Source organism: Chiloscyllium plagiosum, unplaced genomic scaffold (assembly GCF_037043375.1).
Source record: "Chiloscyllium plagiosum isolate Xiang-an unplaced genomic scaffold, Cpla_swu_hap1 HiC_scaffold_11, whole genome shotgun sequence".
In the NCBI taxonomy this organism is placed as follows: Eukaryota; Metazoa; Chordata; class Chondrichthyes; order Orectolobiformes; family Hemiscylliidae; genus Chiloscyllium; species Chiloscyllium plagiosum.
The window spans coordinates 76,366,190-76,388,970 of NW_028270149.1; the positions used below are offsets into that span (position 1 = coordinate 76,366,190).

Sequence of the window (22,781 nt, forward strand, 5' to 3'; positions counted from 1 at the left end):
TCTTGTACACACTTAACAAATTCCTCTCCATCCAAAACCCTTAACACTATGGCAGTCCCAGTCTATGTTTGGAAAGTTAAAATCCCCTACCATAACCACCCTATTATTCTTACAGATAACTTAGATCTCCTTACAAGTTTGTTTCTCAATTTCCCTCTGACTATTAGGGGGTCTATAATACAATCCCAATAAGGTGAACATCCCTTTTTTATTTCTCATTTCCACCCAAATAACTTCCCTGGATGTATTTCCAGGGAATATCCTCCCTCAGCACAGCTGTAATGCTATCCCTTATCAAAAATGCCACTCCCCCTCCTCTCATGCCTCTCTTTCTATCCTTCCTGTAGCATTTGTATCCTGGAACATTAAGCTGCCAGTCGTGTCCATCCCTGAGCCATGTTTCTGTAATTGCTATGATATCCCAGTCCCATGTTCTTCATCATGCCCTGAGTTCATCTGCCTTCCCCGTTAGATCCCTTGCATTGAAATAAATGCAGTTTTATTTATTAGTCCTGCCTCATCCCTGCCTGCCCTGACTGTTTGACTTGCTTCTGCTCTCAACTGTACCAGTCTAAGATAGATGTCTTTCCTCACTATCTCCCTGGGTCCCAACCCCCCTCCCCCCCCAAACCCGAGCAGTTCTACCAAATTTCCCTGCCAGTATATTAGTCCCCTTTCAATTTAAGTGCAATCCGTCCTTCTTGTACAGATCACTTCTACCCCAAAAGAGATTCCAATGAACCAAAAATGTGAATCCTTCTCCCATACACCAGCTCCTCAGCCATGTATTCATCTGCTCTATCCTCCTATTCCTGCCCTCACTAGCTCGTAGCACTGGGAGTAATCCAGATATTACTACTCTCGAGAACCTCCTTTTTAAATTTCTGCCTAACTCTCTGTAATCTCCCTTCAGAGTCTCAACCTTTTCCCTTCCAATGTCATTGGTTCCAATGTGGACAATGACCTCCTGCTGGCCCCTCTTCCCCGTGAGAACATTCTGCACCCTCTCTGAGACATCCTTGATCCTGGCACCAGGGAAACAACACACTAATCTGCTTTTTCTCTGCTGGCCACAGAAATGTCTGTCTATACCTCCGTTATAACTCAAACTCTCCATTCCAGGCATTATCCTTGTAAATCTCTTCTGAGCTCTTTTCAGCTTAATAATATCCTTCCAATAACAGGGCGACCAGAATTGGACACAGTACTCCAGAAGAGGCCTCACCAATGTCCTGTGCAACCTCAGCATAATTTCATAATTTCCCAACTCATGACATATCATGAGCAGTGTAGCTCTCATTTACCCAAGCAGCACTCTTTCATTCTTAAAATTCTGTAAGATTGGGAGAGGTGAAGAAATTTCTTGGCAAGATATTAAATAAATGGGGTAGCTATAAAAAAGACACATTCAATTGCAATTAAGCCCAAGAAGCAGCAGTAAATGTATCATTGTGTCACTTATTTGTTGCATTGCTGACTACTGCCTTTCTTTGTACTTCTCAAACATATCTAAAATGTTCTTCAGAGACAATAGGGGCGAAATTCATATTGTGCAGCAGAAGCTAATTTCATAATCTAGTGCCGTTAATAAAAAAGAAACTCAGGCACTAGGCTGATGACTCACTGTTATCTGCTGGCGGTGACTTTGTCACTTCAGTCCCTACATCCTATTCAGGCACAATGCTCTCTCATAGTGCCGAAAGCTATTGTCTGAACTGTGTTTGACAGCTAAACCGAATTTGTCCAAACCATACACGAGATATAAGCAAAGCAACACTGCTATAACTAATAGTGGTAAATTAATAGCATTTTAAAAATGAAGTATAGACTATTCAACTGGGTGAGCCACTGGATGTTTCTAAGGGTATTTCAATACTCATTTATTCTTCACAAAAAGAAACATAATACCGATACAATTGATTGTTGCTTTAACATGATACTTATTTTTTGTATGCTTTATTTAGAGTGTTTCATCTCTTGCTTCTGCTCAGTTTTTATTAGACTACCAGTATTCTTGGTCAATAACATCTTAAATTAAGGCTCTCTAAGTACGGTAATACTCTTTAGTTACACTCATAAATATACAGGTTATTGAATATAGCTCTCTGGTGTAGAGTTTTACTCCTGTGCCATTACATGCTTCTCTCTAAGATCTGATGTTCTGTTCTTTTATTGTCTGAGTAACATCAGTTACATCACCATTATCATCATTGCTTGGATTTTCCATTACATCTCCCTCAAGTTTCCATTTAAATGATTTCCATAATCCTATCAATTTGTTTTTAATTGTTATTATTATCACCATCTCCAGCTTAACACCCACCCCAACCCCCAACCTCTCAAAAAGTCCAAGTCTGTCAACTCAAGATGCTTTGGAATTGTGACAGGTCATCCTGATGTGATTCACTTGATTTCCACACGATGGTCATTATCAGCCATTCCTGAAAGTACGATACCATTCAGTCTGGTTTTCAATGTCATGGACCTGTCTCTGTCCTGCATTCTGTGCTAACTGCATGTAGTCTCGCTTCTTGACTGCAGGAAGATGGTGTTTCTGCTGTTTCCGAAATGTCCGGTCAGGTGTTCTGACAATGTATGATTAACCTGATTAATCTGTTCCTCTGTTCCTTCTGCTTGTTTGCCCTTTATCTGTGCATTCTGACCTAATGTCAAAGACAACAATGTGTGTCAAACTGTACTGGATCCATTTTTTTGTTCTGTGCTGTTTTTCTACCACCTTGACATTCTCATGGTTTTAGAGCATTACGTTCAGCCCAGGATTACACTTCAACAGTGGTGCTTCTGATATTAATCTTCCATGTAGTTCTGCCAGCAAATTGTCAAATAGTGTTGATCTGTGACTGAGTAATGTTAATTCCAAGTCTCCATTCTTGGACATGAGAGCATTTACAGTTTTGACTGTCCTCTCTGCTCCACATTTAAGTGAAGATAAAGTGCAAAATTTATCAACTGGTTGATACTTGCTGCTGTAATGAATTTCCGGAATTCTCCTTTCAAGCACCGAGAACAATCTAATTTATGTGTTCTTTGAGAATTGACACTTTCCATTTAATGCAAAGTCTGAACCTTGGTGATGCCCTGAGAATTTCCCTGATTCTGTAGTAATGCTCCTTTTTGGTCTGCCCATTTCCCAGGATGTTGTCCATGAAACAAAACGCACCCTTCAAGAATGTTTGACATCACTGTCTGAATGATTTCTGCTGTGAACAAAATTTCAAAGGTAGACGATTGAAAATGATGAATGTGACCATCAATCTCAATTATCAAAGGGTTTCTGCTGTGACTTGCCGATTGTGTCAGATTTAGTACAAAAATTGTTTTGGTTAATTTGGCCAAATGAATGTTCACTGATCAGTGAGATCCATACACGATATTAGTACTCCATTAAGTATGGAAAATGTTATTGAGACTAAGCTCCATTTTACTGGTCCTGTCACTACAACTCATTTTTTGTTATGCCATTCAAATGAACCTGCTTATTGTCAGGTACTTTTCTTGGAGTATACAGGTAGAAGGTAACGTGGCAAAATATTTTAACTTTCCCCAACTTCTGAATAAAACTTAGCAAAATTTGCTTCAGTTTTCTTCTTGCAGCATAACATCCACAGTCCGTAAGTGATCCAACTGGATACATACATTTTTACTTAGTAGAATGTCTTCTGGATCTTTAATATGTTGAGAGTCTCACTGATCCCTCAACCTATATAACTGAATGCAGTGGTAAAGTCACTATGTAGCTGAAGGTCTATGCCCTCTTGGCCATGCAGTTTGAAGCTTGAGAGTTCACTGATTTTAACCATGGCAGTTGTCAGCCAGTATTAAGTGAGCTGCCACTATATTGAGTTTAAATTCATGATTAAACTCTTTGCCTTGTCCAGAACCTTTCATTTAAATTCGTTTAGAAATATTGACTTTGTTAATCTTTATCTTTGATTTCTTTGATCTTCCTTTTCACCAATGATGTCCCTTTGACATGAATATTCCCTCCCTGCTTCTGTGGTAATGTTGGAGCTGCTGATCTGCAAGATTTCTTCAAGTTTCCTACTTTCCCACATTGGCAGCACTCAGCTCCCCCTGTTGGGCACTTGCTGTGCTTTGAAGGACACCTGAAACAGCGTAACATGGTCAATAGTGTTGTTTCCTACTCTATCTGTTTTGGCAAGTCGGTGACAATGACCTCTTGAGGCCTGTGCATCCTACAAAATTGGAAGAATTCGCAGTGTCTCCTCAGGGAGTTGATTGATTCTAGCTCCCTATCACAGCTTAAATAGCATCCTCTCCTGATCCACTCCACTGAGGTGTCCGTCAGAGAAAAATTCGACTTCCTTCTATTCTGGAGATGTGAGGTGACAAAATAATTCAATATGGGACACCTACATCCTGCTGCAGGAGGTGTAGGTGGTATTTGAAGAAGCAGGTGAGTGGGAACAGGTTTTCATTCACTGTTTCCACCTGACTCCACGATCGGCCTTTTGGAGTCGCCCAAAGTGGTTGGTACTAAATCGGCTGCTTCTCCTGCAGTTGGCTGGTCTTGGGCTAGAGGTTGCCATGAGCCAGTGGATGTACTGCATTGTATTTTAGGAAGGATTTAATAACTCCTTGAAGCATTTCCTCTGCTGTCCTGGTAACCCCTCACTGTGCTGGAGCTTGGGATACTGACTGACCTGCTGTGCTTTTCCAGCAACACACACTCGACTCTGATCTCGAGCATCTGCAGACCTCACTTTCTCCTGGAGCTTGGGATAGACAGCTTGTTCTATCAGGAGGTCTTTGTATCTGACATGGATAATGTGGCCTACCCGACACACCTTATTAACTGTAACGAGTGTTTTGATGCTGGAGATGATGGCTTGAGAGGGAATACTGAATTTGGAGCACCTGTTCTGCCAATTGATTTGGAGGATTTTGCAGAGGCATCCCGCCTGATATTTCTTGAGGAATTTGAGCTTTGGTGTGGATCGTCCATGTTTCCATTACATGCAGGAGGGCTGCTATCTTGTAGACCAAGAGTTTGGCGGCATGCTTGTGGTTCTTGTCATCAAATTGGCTGTTCCTCAAAGGCTGTGCAGGCACAGTTACTGCAGGTAATGTTGAGTTTACTTGTCAATGTTTGTCCTGACTGAGTGGAGTCCTTGCGAGGTATGGGAACTGATCCACATTAGGCTGTAGCTCACTGTGCAATTTGTCAGTTATGTGGGGTGGTGGTGGTGGTGATGATGGTGGAGGTGGGGTGTTGGGGGTGGTTGTAGTGGGGGGAGTGGCGACAGTGTTTTTACTCTGGGTGCAAACTGCTTGAGGACCTTTGTTTTCCCAACGTTGAACCTAAGTGCTTTTTTTTCCCAAATGCCTCCCTGTATGCATCAACAATACTTCGGAGCTCAGCCTCTGAGATGCACACATTTAGCACTGTTGATCACTTGACCCAGTGTGAGCTCTTCTTTTGTCTGAAAAAAAGGACAATTTTTCATCCTGGACACCCACAGCATGAGTTTCCTTCCCAACTAGTCTTTGAAGGCTCTGTATTAGCAGCACCCTGCAAAACTGTTCATGATTCAATCAATTCCTCTTGTGGCTGGGACTGTTGATTCAACTGTCTCATGACGGAATTATTAACTCTCAGACAATGGTATATAGAATTATATAGACCTGGTGCCTTTGTTGTTTTGCATGCAGCCCCATTGCAGTCCTGTATCTCTGGATCTGCTACTCCCAGAACTCCTATATCGGGCCTTTATAATGAGTCTTCAGCATTTTCAAACTCTGATAACAATAAGAATGTCTTAAATGGAGCTGTCTTTTGATTTATTGGTACACAACGCTGACCAGAGTAATTTTTTTTCTTTGTTCAAAGTCCTCTGAATAGCTCTGTTTTTTTTTGTGGTCCTTCCGTTTGTATTGCTTTTTCTTTGACGTCTTCTGAGGTTCTGATCTGTCCTTTGGAGTCTTGCCTCCTTTAGTTTGTGCCTGACGGATTGTGACCTGACTTCAGTTTGAAAGTTTGGAGGTGTCCTCACTTGCCGCCATGCTTTTATTCCGTAGGTTTGCTGAACCCAGCTTAACATCTCTTGTTTCTGCGGGGATGCAGACACTTTGAGACTGCTATGACTTAGCAGGCTGCCACTATTTGTCCTCTCTAGCATCTCTAATTTAACCTTATCGTAGAGAGTAAGGCTCTCCCACTCAATTACACAGGGGGTTCCTGATTACAGCTCTTTTGAATATTGTCCAACTCCTGCTCCTTAAAGTTGCATAAGGGGGTATACTAAGTATTGCCTTATGCACCATCTACTTTGATGGTCCTTGTGGGAAAACCACTTGAAGGAGTTAGACCAATCATTCAGGTCCTCCTCATAACCTCTGTGATAATGTCAATCACACCAGTATGACTTGTACTTAGTTGCTAACATACAATGAACTACATCTTCTTGAAGGGAATAGCCTCTTCTGATTAGCTAGGAGACCAGACAAAGGAGGCTCTGCAGATCCATTCCCTAAAAGAGGATGGTGGCCCCTTAGTACAAACTGCCTGAACCAACACAGCAGTCTGTAGTGAGGACTCTGGTCATCCTGCTAAAGGAAGAAAGTTATTAAACTAGGAAGGGTGGCAAAAAGATATACAAGGATGTTACTGAAACTGTAGTGTTTGAGTTATAAGGAGAGGCTAATTACACTGGGGGTGTCATTGTGGCTTAGTGGTTAGCAATACTACCTTATAGGGACATGGGTTCAATTCCAGCCTCAGGTGACTGTCTGTGTTGAGTTTGCATGTTCTCCCCATGTCTGCATGGGTTTTCTCCAGCTGTTTCATTTCCTCCCACAGTCCAAAGATGTGTAGGTTAGGTGAATTGGCTATGCTAAATTACCCATACTAGGCAGAAGTACTGCAGATGCTGAAGATTAGAGCGGTGCTGGAAAAGCACAGCAGACCAGGCAGCATCCGAGGAGCAGGAAAAAACAATATTTTGGGCAAAAATCCTCATTCCCTTCATTGCCTGAAACGTCGATTTTTCCTGCTCCTCGGACTCTGCCTGGCCTGCTGTGCTTTTCCAGCACCACTCTAAATTGCCCATAGTGTCCAGGGATGTGCAGGTTAGGTGGATTGGCCATGGGGAATGCTGGGTTACAGGGATGAGTGCGCCAGAGTGAGTTGATCCCCAGAGGATTGGTGTGAACTCAATTGGCCAATGCCTGCTTCCACTGTAGAGATTCTATTCTATTAACAAAAAGCTTGGGTCTTCTTTTCCCTAGAGTGTAGGAAGCTAAGCGGTGACCATGTAGAGGTTTATAAAATCTCGAGGGCCATGGATAAGCTACATAGTCAAGGCCTTTTCCTCAGGTAGGAGAGTTCAAAACAAGTTGGCATAAGTTTAAGGGGAAAGATTTAAAAGGGACCCATGGGGCAACTTTCTCACACAGAGGGTGGTGCATACATGGAACGAGCTACCAGAGGAAGTGGTAGAGGCAAGTACGATTACAAAATATGGACAGGTATGTGGATAGGAAAGGTTTAAAGGGATATGGGTCAAACGCAGGCAAATGCGACCAGTTCAGTTTAGGAAAACTGATTGGCATGGTTGAGTTGGGCCGAAAGATCTGCTTCCATGCTGGAGGACTCTATGACTCTAACACATTACATGTTTTTGTCTGGTCTGATGAGTTGCTGGTTTCAGAGTAATATCAGCAATTCTGTTATTTGACAGTAAAGCCAGAGTCCACCATTTTGAGTTTGTGCCTTTAGCTTTCTTAGCCCAAGCTCGGGGACTCACTTCCTGAAGCTTTTCTCCTGAAGAAAGATAGTCCTCAAAAGCTATTTCTTTTATCAAGCCTTTGTTTGCCTGCCCTCATATCGCCTTGCATAACTCAGTGCCAAATGTTGTCTGAATATTGACCTGAGAAGATCCTTGACACATGACGCCATATTAATGTGGTGATGTAAATTGGAAAAACAACCTGGCACCGTTAGACAAAGAAGGCAGAGAGAAGATTTAATGGAGATATGTAAAATCTCAAGGAGTCTGGAGAGATCAGAAAAAGGGTTGCTTTGTGAAAGGTTCAAGAACCAGAGAATATTGATTTAAGTTGATTCACAAAAGATGCAGAGGTAATAGGAAAATTATTGGTTCAGATCTGGAATGTATTGCCTGAGGAGTGGTGCAGGAACATTCAATTGTGATTTTGATCGGCAATTAACTAATTATCTGAATAGATTGGCAGTGCTGTGAGGAAAAGGAAGGAAAACGGGATGAGCTAATTAGTGCTCCAAGAGCTCGCTTAAACAGTAGTCTGAATGCTCTTCTTCTGTGATTTAACCATACAATCATTTTGAAGTTCAAGTGCAAGATATTATTGCTGTTGGTGGACACGCAGCTATCGATATCAAATTCCGAACTTCATTAAAATGTTTCTCTTTAAAAGAAGAGATCATCTCTTTTAGACCGCGACCTTCCTTTGGAAAAGACTGAAATCTCTGTTAAATATTTTATACCTATGGTGTTTTTCCTCTCAAGTTTACTGCTTTCTACAATTGGTAATGTTTCAGATTCACCCCACAGGAGGTGATAGTTACCGAGTCAGAAATGAGTATTGTTGCGGATGTGCCATTTTGTTTTTGTCATCCCTATTCATGAATTGACGTTGTCTGATGCATTATTCTATGCAGGTACCATTATGATTAGGACTGAGTATTGCACTTAACAGTGAATTCACAAATAGAAATGGTTCCCCTAGATTTTGACTTCTAACTGCTCATCCTGCCTCCATCAGCTGTTCATTGTGGTTGCTTGACATGCCATATATCTCAGCTTTCATGATGCTTCTCGTGACTCATATAAATGTTAAAACCTTACATCCTCCTTGTTTATTTCTTCCATGAAGATAACATAAATGTCATCAAAGTATCATTAAAATGTACCATTTAATATTAATAACATATAACTGAAGCGGTGTCAATGTCTTGCTGTCTGAAAAGATTGGAACACATTTTTTAAAAAATGAATTGTGTTTTAAAATCTGCTGCCTACATGTGAGGTACCTGTTCTGAAAGAGTCAATGTTGAAGTTGGGTGGTTATTTAGCCAGTCTTCTGTCACAAGACCCTGATGGGGTCAGATATATTATCTCTGGTTCTTGATATTTATGTCTAACTTGTTAATGTAACATTGTGCTTACTACTATCATGAAGTAAACAACCACTTCATGGTAGAACAAATGCCTCTTGTTGGTAAGCTTCCCAGTTGTCTTAGATTCATTATGAGAAAGAAGATTGACAGCAGCAGTGTACCTCAGACACCCCATCTCCCATGTAACACTGTCCATTGGAAAATTATTGACGCACTCTCATTATTTGTAGCATACTTGAGGACTGACAGGTTTAGTCAAATACATATCGAGCTCAATGTGTTCTCAGTGAGATTACTGAGCAGTACAGCCATTGTACCTTGCGATTTCCAATTTTTGCCCCACGACCTTGATTTCATATTTGAAAACTTAATATTTTGTTTCTTAAAGGAAATTTACATCATCACTGCTATACATTGACAAAGTTTTAAGATACACCATTCTGTTTAAACCTTGCCACATTCTTATGATGTAGTCATTGCATTAAGCCCAGCATTTGTGGATGACTCATTCTGATAACAGGTTGTTGACATGCTGTGCTTTTGATGTCAAAATGAAAATAGCTATGCTTCATTTCTTAATGATATAAACTATGAAAGATTGACACTATGAGGAAGATTGACCATTTTTGTACAATTTTGTAATGACATGAAGAAATGGTATCTAATGCAAGTCACTTTTAAGGGCAGCATTGTATAATTTCAAAGTTTTATTGCTATCACCAATCTAACTTTAGCACTACTCCACCATTTAAACCAATCCATTTCATTTGAGTGAAATCTGCGGCTCATTTGCCTTCTCCTCATGAATACTAGTCTTTTTACTTCAGCAGTTCGATTAAAAACATTTCAGAAGATTTAAGCAAACTTGACAGAAGGTTTATCAGTCGTTTACTTTTGAAAACTCACAAATACAAGCCATCATCATCTGAATCGCATCACTGAAGCTGGAAAAGTGAAGGTTTACCTCACAAATGGGAATGAAGGTTTTTCCCTTTCCCTTCAATGAGGGGTTTATGCAAATCGCAACCCAATTCTGAGTAGGACAAGTTCCATAGCAAAATCTGCTCTGAGATGGCAAAGGGATGAGTTCCTCTGATCTTAATTGTGAAAGACTTCATGGATGAAAGGTTGTTAAATTAGTGCTAATGTGTTTTGTATTGAATGTAGATTTCTACTGCATATTTGTGTTCTCTTGGAACTGAACTGAGGCAGTCCAAATTCATTTTGTGCAGACTGTCATAATCAGTAGACAGGAATTCCATCATTCCAAATTCTAAACACATTCGGAAGATTAATTGCTTCAAAAATAAAAGGTTTTGATTTTTAATGTAGTTATCAAAAAGGACAAAAAAAATTAAAATTCCATCAGTGATATCCAACCTAGAAATAAGGTACAATATTTTTTAACCCATCGTGTTCAATACTGGAAATAGAGGACTATCATTAACACATAAAAAATTTTCCAGGCCACAGATGGTTTTGGAATTGGTGAGAAATTTAAGAGCATATGGTGAGAATGAAAAAAAAATCAGATTTCTGATGATTTAAGAGACAGTTCTGAATCTCATGAATGAGCAGCAATTACCTTATTTCCATCCCTTTGCAACTCAGCAGTAGCCAACCTGGCCTCATGTCTGTGCAGCTCTGCACGCTGCCTTCCTTCCTTGAGAATCTAGGTAGAACATTTAGTGTGGTTACCTGGCCCCACAGCTCTCCATTTGCTTCCCTGAACCTACCTCAAGCTTCGCCATTGCTACCATTTTCCTCAATGCTCCATGAACATTGTCCCTGTTCACCCTTACTCCATGTAAGTGGGCACTGCAAGCCACCCATCTCACAATATCCTCATGGCTGCTTTCATACATACTCCCACACCACATGAGCCCTTCAAGGCTTCATTTTGGAGCTCAGAAATATTTATGTCTTGCACGCTTCTGACAAGTCTCTGTCATGCAGGAATATACACACACATCCCTTTCATTTTCATAGGATACATCTCACATCTCTTTTCTGAGTGAACCCTCACTTTGTGCTTTCTTTAAGGCTCTCAGCAATCTCCTGCCTTTTATTGCCTTTTTAATGCATTGACATTTGCAAGAGAGCTTATGGATTCTTAGCATCTCTGCCTTGCATTGGCTTTTAGTGTAGTCAGCTTCACAGCATTGAACAAAGGAGTAGACATGTTTACAGTGTGGCACCTTGCTGTGCCAGTGTCACAGTTAAACATGTGCCAGCAGATCACACAGACAAAGCACAACCTGAAGGTTAAATTCTTAGTGGAGTTGAGGGAGACTATGATCAGTTTGGGAGCTACCCCACTGTGAGATGAGGACCTCATCTGATGTACAGTACAGGGATTTGGTCATGGTCAGTCAGTCACTTGGTCCTATTCCTGTCTCGGGATCATTGCCTTAGCTGTCTGTAAATTGGGCCACAGTCAGTCCCGCAGATCAAGTCCACCTAGTTCGGTAATGGCAGGTCTATCAAACAGGGACAGTGGAGACATCATTCTGGGGATACAGTCATGGACTGTGTCAGTTTTGGGAGGGGGGTGTGGGCTATTGTTGGTTGTGGGGATTTTGGGCAAAAATGGTCAGGGCTTTTACCAGGGGCATTCAATGTAGTGTTGAGCATGGTGGCAAACACAAATCTGGGATGGTCTGCATTATGATGTGGCACTGATGGGATAGTGGCAGTGAAGGGAGCAACTTCAAATGTAGAGTTGGAATCTGAAAGGGCATGATATTGTCCAGGGTACTGCTGGAGGTGGGGTTGGGGATAGAGTCATAGAGATGTACAGCATGGAAACAGACCAGATATCCCAGCCTAATCTAGTCCCATTTGCCAACACTTAGCCCATATCCCTGTAAACTCTTTCTATTCATATACCCAAACAGATGCTTTTTAAATGTTGTAATTGTACCAGCCGCCACCACTTCCTCTGGCAGCTCATTCCTTACACGCACCACTGTCTGCGTAAAAAAGTAGCCCCTTAGGTCTCTTTTAACTCTTTCCCCTCTCACCCTAAACCTATGCTGTCTAGTTCTGGACTCCCCACCCCAGGGAAAATACCTTGTCTGTTTACCCTATCCATGCCCCTCATGATTTTTTTAAACCACTTTTTGAGGTCACCCCTCAGCATCTGATGCTCCAGGGAAAAAAGCCCCAGCCTGTTCAGCCTTTCCCTATAGCTCATACCCTCCAACCCTGACAACATCCTTGGAAATCTTTTCTGAATCTTTTCAAGTTTCACAGCATGTTGGGTGGCAAGTCACCACTAATGGAAGAACACTGGTTCTCAGTAGTGCAAATTGTAATGTAGCAAGTTATGAGCTGATGGTTAAAGTTAATAGGAAGCTTGGAAGCTGATGGAGCTAACAGGGACACTTGTCCAAGTCCTTCTGTCCCTCCATCTATCTTTGTGTCTTCTACAAAATGAGCAACAAAACCCTCAGTTCCTTTGTCCAGGTCATTAATGTATAACGTGAATAGTTGTGGTCCCAACACTGACCCCTGTGGAACTCCACTAGTCATCAAACAATAAACTGAAAGAACTGCAGATGCTGGAAATCAAACAAAAGCAGGAATTGCTGGGAAAGCTCAGCAAGTCTGGCAGCATCTGTGGAGAGAAATCAGAGTTAATGTTTTGGGTCCAATGACCCCTCTTCAGAGGTTCTGAGCCCTATTTTACCATGCAATCCCAAGTGCTCCACATTCTCATTCACAAATCTTACCAATGACCAAGATCAGGCTAACTGACCCATAATTTCCTGTATTCTGCCTCCTTCCCTTCTTAAACAGTGGTCTTACATTAGCCATTTTCACTGGGACCCTCCCTGACTCCAATGATTCCTGAAAGATCACCACCAATGCCTCCATAATCTCCTCAGCTTTTGTTTTATTTCAAAGATATACTTTAATCATAAAAATATCTTTATATAACTCTCAGTCACCAAAGCAGCTTGATAGCAGACAAAGGAACAAACAAACATTGGAGACTCTATCCAACCAACAACCCAAATGCATTTCTTACCTATCAAAGACAATATATTCTTGAGGCATTGGGAGGATCCAATAACTGTATGGACCCCCATTTAACTTCTCAGGATGACTTCAGACAGTGGTCTTTCCCCAATGTGCCTTGGCAGCAGCTGCTTCAAGCTTTAGTGCACCCCTCAGCGTGTAGTCCAAGACCTTGGAATGTGCCAGCCTTCAACACTCAGTTGGGGCCAACTCTTTCACCAGGCAAATCAAAGAGCATCTTTCACCGAGTTGATTGTCCACCAGGCGCAGTTGATGTTCATCTTGGTGTATGCCCTGGGAAATAGAGCATGGAGCACAGTCTCTTGCTCGGGACAAACCTCAACAAAAACCACTGCATCTCTCTCCAGACTTCCTTTGCAAAGGCACATTCCAGCAGGAGATGGGTGACAGTCTCAACCTCCCTGCAGTCACTTCAAGGGCAGCGTGCGGTGGCGCAGAGAGTCTGGGAATACAAGTAGTGCCTGTCTCACCACCATGCCTTGTGATGGCTTGGTGCATGTTAGAAAGTCAAAAATGACTTTGTCAGTCTGCTCAGGCAACATCCTGACAGGATCCACCCTCTCTTTTTCCCGCAGGGTCTTGAGGACGCTACATGCTGGCCACTTCCTGATGCAATGGCGGTTAAAGATGTTTCTCCTTTGCAAATTTCTCCACAAAGGACAGGTGATATGGAATGGCCCAATTACTTGGAGTGTTTCTCAGCAATGAGGCCAGACCTATTCTTCGTAACACCAGGGACAGATAAACCCTCAGTACGTAGTGACATTTGGTATCTGAGTATCAAGTTTCTACGTACAGCTTGATGCTTGGGTCACTGCAATGGCACAGGTTCTGGGAATGGGCCAGACCTGCTCCGAAACAACAGAGAAAGTACCTTCACGCTGATGACCAGGTTTTTTGCCTGCAATAGAGAAGGAGCCGTGCTCCCAAAAGCCCAGTTTCTCCCTCACCTTGGCAATATACTCCTATCAAAGTTTTGCAGCCCCTCCTCTCCCCCAGCCCCTCCAAATGACATTCCCAGCATCTTAGATAATCTGTCCTGATGGTGAAGTGGATCTAGGATGGGCCTGCCTAGTTCTCAAAAAAAATGGCCTCATTCTTGCCTCAATTTATCTTGGCTCCCGAGGCCAGTTCGAACTGGTTACAGATGTTCATGAGTCTGTGCACTGACAGTGGACCCAAGCAGAAAAAAAGAGATGTCAACGATTCATCTGCAGGCCTCTGCTGCCTGAAATAGTTACCCCTCTCAGGCTCGCATCCTTCCTGATGGATTTGGCAAAGGGCTGTATGCAGCATGCAAACAAGGCAGGAGAGAGTGGGAAACCCAGCCCGACTCCAGATCTGATCAGGAAACTTTCTGATTCCCACCCGTTGATTGAGTGAGACTGTTCTAACAATGTCAGTGTGAGCAGATGGATCCAATTGCAGATTCCCTCCCCAAAGCCTACTTTGGAGAGCACCTCCCACATGGAGGTGTGCAATATCCTGGCAATGTGAATGTCTCAAAGTCCTGGCAGTCGCAAGCCCTTCCACCATCCTGGCTGCACGATTTCATGAGCTGGGTGCCAAAGAGGCAGGTTACATAATCAAATGAACTGAAGGGTGGATGCTTGAAGGAAAGTCAACGTGGCCAATGGCGAAATACATGCAAGAACTGTATCTGTAACAATGCATAGGATCTAATCCAGATGTGCAATGTGACTAACATTTTCAGATTATGTGATTCTGTTTGCTGCAAATCGAAAACTAAATGTTAATCTGGAAGCCCAGTTTGGAACTGGAAGTGCAATACCTAAAACTAACATTATTCTTGAGGTATAACAAAACACAGGCTATAGGTATACACTTTTGAAGAAAACTTCTGAGAGACAACTTGCTACAGCAAATAAAACTGGAGGGTGGGGAATGTCTTTATGTAACAATTCCCAGATGAGGTAAGAGCCAGGTCCCTTGAGTTCAGTTTATAACTTCCCGATGGTCTGTTGATACAATAATAATGGACATCTTGATTAATCATAGCAGTGGCCGAATATCAATTTGTACAAAGCAGATCTAAAATATTTGGGTGTATGTATAAAAACAGCAGAGGTTACATTTAGTATTTTTAACAAATTTCACAAATCATGATATTTAAAGTTATGTCAGATTGGAAATGATTTGCCAATGTTAACTACTAGTTACATACAAATGATCCCCCTCTGGTTGTTATTTCAATAGTCATTAGCCTGTTTATATGAAATAGTAAATTATCATTTAGACAGCAATTTACTGTTGCGTGGAGTTCTGAGATGACAAAGCGGGTTCCTGGGTAAATCAATTTCCCTACAAAAACTCTCTATGTCAATTAAAAAAAAAAGTAAAAACACAAATGCAATGAATCTGTGAATTTAAAAATAGTTAATGCCACTTTACAGTGAGCTGACCTTGGCATGGAAAAATGTTGGCTCTGGAAAGTAGTCTCTTTCTGCTTAGCATGTTGTCTTTGGGCAAGAATGTGACGGTCCGCTATGATGTCAGTGCAGTCACACAGCTTTTCCCTGTTTTCATGCTGGTGTGCAAAATCCAAGAGCATTTTTATGGCCTTTAAGGTTTCAAGCAGTTATCCGGTCAACGCTTCAGGGGTTTTTGTCCCTTCAGGCTCCTCAGTGTTGATGAATGAACTGAATAAATGATTGCTTGCTCTGTCAGTTCCATTGTGTGGCATTACAGTGTTGGCCACCTGAGTGTAAAGGATTGTCCCTGCTGGAATTTCCATGCCGTCCTCTCACAGATCAACAAATTGAGCCCAATCAGTCATCAGACTGATTTACATCATCTTGTTCCCCCTCGTTCTCAGCATCTTATACAGTTGTAACCTGTTAGACTCCAATGTAACAAAAGCAGTTGGTGTTTGTGGTTTCCGTCATTGCCTTCCTCATGTCCTCTTTATCATGGACAAGACCTGAAGAACAGTTGAGTCATACTCCTCCCGTTTATCAAGGTCCTCAATAACAGGAAAGATCAATTGCTACATGTAGTTGTTTTATGTTTCCTAATCAACCCCTACATCTATTGGCTGGAGCTTGAGAGGCAGGAAGGTCAGCATGATGCTGTCAAGGCCAGCAATGTCAGGGTGCATGGGTCCAGTTATCTTGGAGAGGAAGTTGTTGGACTGTTCTAAGATGTTCATCGTATGCTGCTCTTCTGTGATGTTTGCATTTTGCTTCACACCACAGTTGAAAAGTGTGGCATTGGAAAACCACAGCAGGTCAGGCATCCATGGAGCAGGAGAATCAATGTTTCAGGCAGAAGCCTTTCATCAGGTGGGCCGTACCTCCCCAGCAGGAAAAGCTGACAACTTTCAGGTGGCCACATTCCTGATGAAGGGCTTATGCCCAAAACATCGACTCTTTTGCTCCTTGGATGCTGCCTGACCCACTGTGCTTTTCCAGCACCACACTTTTCACCTCTAATCTCCAGCATCTGCAGTCCTCCTTCACAATAAAGTTGCGCACTTGCTGTATGGACTTCACTTTACCTCGAATCAACAGCACATTTAACTTGCTCACAGGTTGAAACGCATTTGAAGGGTCCTACCACAGAGACCTCGATGGCGAACAATGTCTTGCTGTGACTGAGATTGGCTTAACTCCATTCTCATTGGTTTGTATCGTTATATCACAGGTGTTCATGAGTTTGGTCAATCCAGATTGACTTTTCTGGTACTTCAGGTTATCACAGGCATTTTTCGACTGGATTTCCTATTTCGCCAGCAGGAAAGGCTGAAACTTTGTCACAGCTGGAGTTTTGCATTATCAGAATTTGATCCGTTGTGATCTCACTGTATGTTCAAGGGGGCTGTTCATTGACCCAGGAGTCCCATGGCTGGATACATTCAGCTCAGATTCAGCAATAGAGATCTGAAAGCTCACCTTTGTCCAACATGTGCTCCCTATGACCAGAGCTCCCCACTGAGAATGTGTTGGCGAATTTACCATTGAGTGTTAATTAGTCAATATTGTTAACAATAATTCACAGCTTCCACTATGTTAAAGAAATGGTTTGAGTTGGTAATCTTTTTTATCACAGTTAAATCTTTCTTAAAACAAAACACTCAAATTGGTTTCAAAAAGCATATTGTTAGATCCTGGATGGTCAGGGGGGAAAAAAAATCCTTTCATGATATTCCTTTTTGTTTTTCTTCTTGCAGGTCTTGTACAAACTGTTTAAGACTTTCTGCACCATGTCCTCAGTTGGAGTGTCAGATATTTTGGTGGGAATTTTTAAGTTCTTTCTGGTTGGATTTGGAGGTTTACTCGTGGGCATTACCTATGGAATCATTGCAGCCCTCACGACTCGCTTCACGGAGAATATCCGTGTGATCGAACCTCTCTTCGTATTCCTGTACAGCTATTTGTCGTATCTGACTGCCGAAATGTTCCAGTTCTCTGGCATTGTGGCGTAAGTATTGTACCTCTTCGATGCTTTAATTTGAGGGGTTAACAAGGTAAGTTCAAAGGAGGTTTTGAAGGATAAGATGATGGTCAAGATAAGCGCAAGTCAGGGAAATGGACAGACTTCCGACAGTCAGACACGTGTCCATGGGACGAATTGGAAAATAGTCCAGTTGTGTGATTTCAAACTATTCAAGTGAAGCTTAATTCTATCTACACTCCAAATTTAAACAATGGCTTTTAACATTCTTCATTGTCATACTGCAAGTAGTCAATGTTAATCTGATGAGGTTGCTTATACATATAAAAGATTGATATTCACTCTCTCAGTGCATGTAGATACGTCCAGGTTAAGTTGATGCTTAGAAACTGGATCCCACGAAACCTAATGCTCTCAACTAGTTGCAATCCTACAATCTCTCTCTCAGTCTTTCTCACGCGGTCTCACTTAGCCAGTCTGACACTCACTCCCCGGGCTGTTCACTCACTCATTCACCCAGCCTGTCAACTCACTCACTCATTCACCCCTCCGCTCACTTACTCACCCTACCACTGTCACACTCACTCTACTACTCTCTCATCTTGAGACCTTTAAAAGCTTACCTGAGGACATAAACTAATGCTGTAAAAAGAGTCTCCACTGCTTGTCTTCACCCAATCTTCCTGCACTCATTGATTCTCATCTTCAAAGACTGCACAGATCCATTGCTGCTTCAGTTAATATCAAAAGTCTCAGTGGGAAGAGTGTAAAAAAGGTCAGGAAGCAGCCATTTTGACAGGAAGCAGTAATGCACCCAAGCATGGTTGCTGAACAGAAGGTTTAAACCAAATATCTTTCAATACTTTGCTGGCCTATACACTACGGCACCTCTGTGTTAACACATTGTAACATATCCATGTAGATTACTAAACGATGCAAACCTTATCTTTGCTTTTATGAATATGTATTATTCACAAGCTGCTCATGACTAATAAGGTTATATAGTATTGGCGAAACTCTTTGTGAAAAATATTGGTGATGCCCAGGATGTGGTCTTAAGCTGAAATGTTGCTTTAGTGCAGTGAATACAAGTAAGTATGTAATGGTAAAGCAATTGATGTGCATTGGCAACAGTACCCATTTAAGTGGCTGACTGATAATTAAATTACTTGCTAGAGTCAATTTCAAATAACATTGTCACCTAACCATGACCGTCTGAACAGAACTAAAAGATGTTCCTGTGAGGATTTAGCATGCAACTTAAGGCTGTCATTGACTTGTTGGCAATGAATGATTGACTGTGGTGCATTTGGAAAGGGCTGTCTCCCATAGACATGAGCGTCTTCACAGCTATAAGCTTCACAGGTAAGTGTGATGGTAATAGTGGAGTGGTGGGGGATGCAACAGGAATGCTGGGATCCAAAAAAGCATGGCTGATTCCTGCTTCAAAGTGCTTCTACTGAGAACTCAGTGACTGCTGAGCCCACCCCAGTGACCTGGAGGAGAGCAGCCTCTGGTCCTCTGAGATGCTCTGTGACCACCCCCCCCCCCTTTCTGAACAAGAAGTTCCCATGACAGCTGCTCGAGCAGTCACCTCCTGCAAGCTACCTTGACATCAGCCGTTAGATCTTCTGTGAGGCCAGCTTCTACAAACCACTGCTGTAAGTGACCAGCCAAGCCAGGCTGGAGAGAAGCCATTTCAGGTTCTGTGCTGAGCCATGGACAAAATGTGTGGGTGGATTCCTCGACTCTTCGACTCCCCAAGAAGTTTTCAGCTGGCCTTGTATTGCACCAAGTATAATGTGCCCATCTGCCTTCCTCTGATGTTTCATCTGCAATGCCCTCATCTGCCTACAGTAGCACTAACATGCAACCAGTCCCTCCCAGCCACCTATGTCCCTTCCACCTGGTGTAGCTTCGGCCTGTGACTGCCCAGTATATCCCATTTATGAGGAGACCTCTTGATTCTGACTCTTAATCCCTTGTGGAACTGGAGCCATGGGCTGGTGCCAGTGCTCCCCATTGTCAATTTTCAGGTGAACTCTTGCCACAAATACCACATCAGCTGCCTCTGTGGTCTCTTTCACCGCTGCAGGGCATCCCATTTCCTAAGGGTGGAGGGTGTCACTTATCTGGATTACCCGCTGCAGGACCTTCAATGCCACGTTGGGGAACCTTTAAGCACTCTCTCACAGTTCACGAGCCGTCCCTCTATCTTGGCATTACTCCAAGCCACACCTTCTGTGAAAGTGGGCAGAGTGATCTCCATACAGGATTCCAGGAAAACAGCATCCAATCAGTGGTTGAGATCTGAAGCTGCAGTGTCCTGTTGGTTTCAATATCTGCAGGTGCTTTGGATCATAATCAAAACAACTCAATTGGAAATTGCATATTAATACACATTTCTGAACACATATTCTTCATTAGTACCACTAATAAGAGTCTTTTTTCCCCCTTTGGCCAATGCAACCCATACTATTTTTTATGAATCTACTGTTTTAATATCTATTTTATTCCTGGTATTTATGTGTTCTATTACATACATAATTACAATCATAGAGATGTGCAGCACAGACACAGATCCTATGGTCCAACTTTTCCATGCTGACCAGACATCCTATCCTAATCTAATCCCATTTACCAGCACTTGGCCCATATCCCTCTAAACCCTTCCTATTCATGTACCCATCCAGATGCCTTTTTAAAAGTTGTAATTATACCAACCTTCTCCACCTTCTCTGGCAGCTCATTCCATACACACACCACCCTCTGCGTGAAAATATTGCCCCTTCAGTCCCTTTTATATCTTTTGTCTCTCACCTTAAACTTTTGCACTCTAATTTTGGACTTCCCTACCCTGAGAAAAAGACCTGGGCCTATAACCCTATCTATGCTCCTCATGATTTTATAAACCTCTCCAAGGTCACCCCTCAGCCTCCAATGCTCTGGGAAAATAGCCCCAGCCTATTCAGCCTCTCCCTATAGCTCAAACCCTCCAACTCTGGTAACATCCTTGCAGATCTTTTCTGAATCCTTTCAAGTTTCACAACATCTTTCCTATAGCAGTGAGACAGAATTGAATGCAGTATTCCAAAGATGGCCTAACCAATGTCTTGTACAGCTGCAACATAACATCCCAAGTCTTATATTCAATGCACACGAGGGAAAGTAGTTTGGAGCATTTAAAGATATTTTGTGTATTTAAATGATCTAGATCTGACTCAAGCTGATGCTGGGAGCAGAGTATTGACAACTGATCTGTTTCCTAGCAGACATTCTTGATCTCAAATGAAAAGGAGAAGATTACATTTTAGCCTTCCAATAGTGCTAACTCTGTAGAATTCAGTGCCCTGTCAATACAATTCACCTAACATGGAATGACACTGAATTATTCTTGTGTCAGGGAACTGTTTGGAGTTGTTGCAATACCAAGGCCAATAATACAAAGAAAGATCTGAAATGCAACTAAATACTTCAGCACAAATTCTGCTCAATGATCCTTCTTCCATAATCTCTCTTTCTCCTCTCTTTTCATTTTATGTGCAATTTCCTTTCCAAATATTCCACATTTGTCCATGCTTTGCTTAGATTATTTTGTCTTTTCTCATTGCTTTTGCTAAACCCCTGCCCATCTGCATCATGTAAGGTCCAAAGCAGATTTGATGACTGTTTTGTGTTGTCAGTCAGGAATTAGTAGTTTCATGTTGACCAGTTAGTATGTATGCCAGGAGGATGAGTGGGCCACTTTTATATTGGGCTTGCAAAATCAGGAATGTTGAAGGGAATATTAAAAGTGGTTTTGACATTGGAAGACAGCATGAAATCAACCACTTTTGACTTCAAAGGAGATGAAAATGGAGAGTGACAGACAATGGGCTATCTGTTGGTTCACGTCCATTTCACACAATCTCACACAGTTGTCCCTGTTGGCGACAAAAGGCAGCCTGCTCATCATTTTATTTCTTAGCAGACCACTGTAACGTTTGAGGATACATTGAATCCTTAAAGTGCAGATAGAGGCCATTTGGCCCATCAAGTTTGCATGGACCCTCCACATACATGATTTATGGAAGAACTGGCAATTCTGCGAAGTTCATCTATCCATCTTATTCTGTCTAATATTCAACAATACTAATTTAGAAAATGTCTGACCATTCAGAGGCAGAAAGGATTCATGGTATTTAATTGTTGGACTGTAAATACAATGCAGAGTTGAAAAATATGGTGCTGGAAAAACACAGCAGGCCAGGCAGCATCCGAGGAGCAGGAGAATCGACGTTTCGGGCATAAGCCCTTCTTCAGGAATTCCTCAGATGCTGCCCGGCCTGCTGTGTTTTTCCAGCACCACATTTTTCAACTCTGGTACTCCAGCATCTGCAGTCCTCATTTTCTCCCTGTAAATACAATGCAATCTACTCATGATTCTGTGCCTAGAGCACATTGTAGGCACTGAGATTAGGGAAAACAGTTTGAGCTCTAATGTTTTCGACATTAAGTAACAGGAGGTTACCCTGACTTCAAATCACACTGATAGTCAAAGCCAAGAAAAGTGTGCAGAATTTGATGAAGTTCAGGTTCAAATCACAGCAGGGAAAAAAAGCAATTTAGTCTCATCTCATCGCTTCAAATAAACTTCAGAAAAACATAGGCTTGAGAGTTATAATTAGAATTTTGAACCATATTTCATGGCTTGTTACTTAGAAAAGAGTAAACAACATTTAGCAAGAACAATAGGAGTGTACAAATTTAAGGATGCAGTTAAAAATGCTTTGAAGCATTAATAGAATCTGATTTACTTCAATGTATTATATTACCAATGGCAGAGATAGTAATATCAAATTTACTGACTCAACTTCCTTAAATTAGCTTCCAGGCTTAATTTTTTTCAATGTTAAACAGCCTGCTGAGACACGAACTCATCTGCAGTCTCTGAACGTCAGCTGGATACCATTTTGTCCTTCACTAACTTTACATTACCTGCCTGTTGACAAACGCAGTGCTTTGGTGACTTGCATCATTTTTTGGAAATAGCTTAATCTCATGCCGCACTCGCTATTACATAATGCAATGGCTTTGAAGAGGTTAATATGCAAGTTACATTTGCTCCACTCATTCTACTGATGTGACATACATTGGGTGGAGGCTAAGAATTCTACTCGAGCATTTGAAGGGAGCAGATGTATCT

The 22,781-nt window shown here is 42.0% G+C and overlaps 1 protein-coding gene across 1 annotated transcript in view; it reads left to right on the plus strand.

The window, feature by feature from the left end:
* The window catches only part of LOC122557104 (sodium/hydrogen exchanger 2-like), a 166,200-nt gene that overhangs the window by 41,739 nt on the left and 101,680 nt on the right, over positions 1-22,781 (plus strand). The window contains exon 3 of the mRNA XM_043704423.2: positions 17,373-17,623. Coding sequence (XP_043560358.1) covers positions 17,373-17,623 — 251 coding nt within the window. The remainder of the gene's footprint in view (positions 1-17,372; positions 17,624-22,781) is intronic.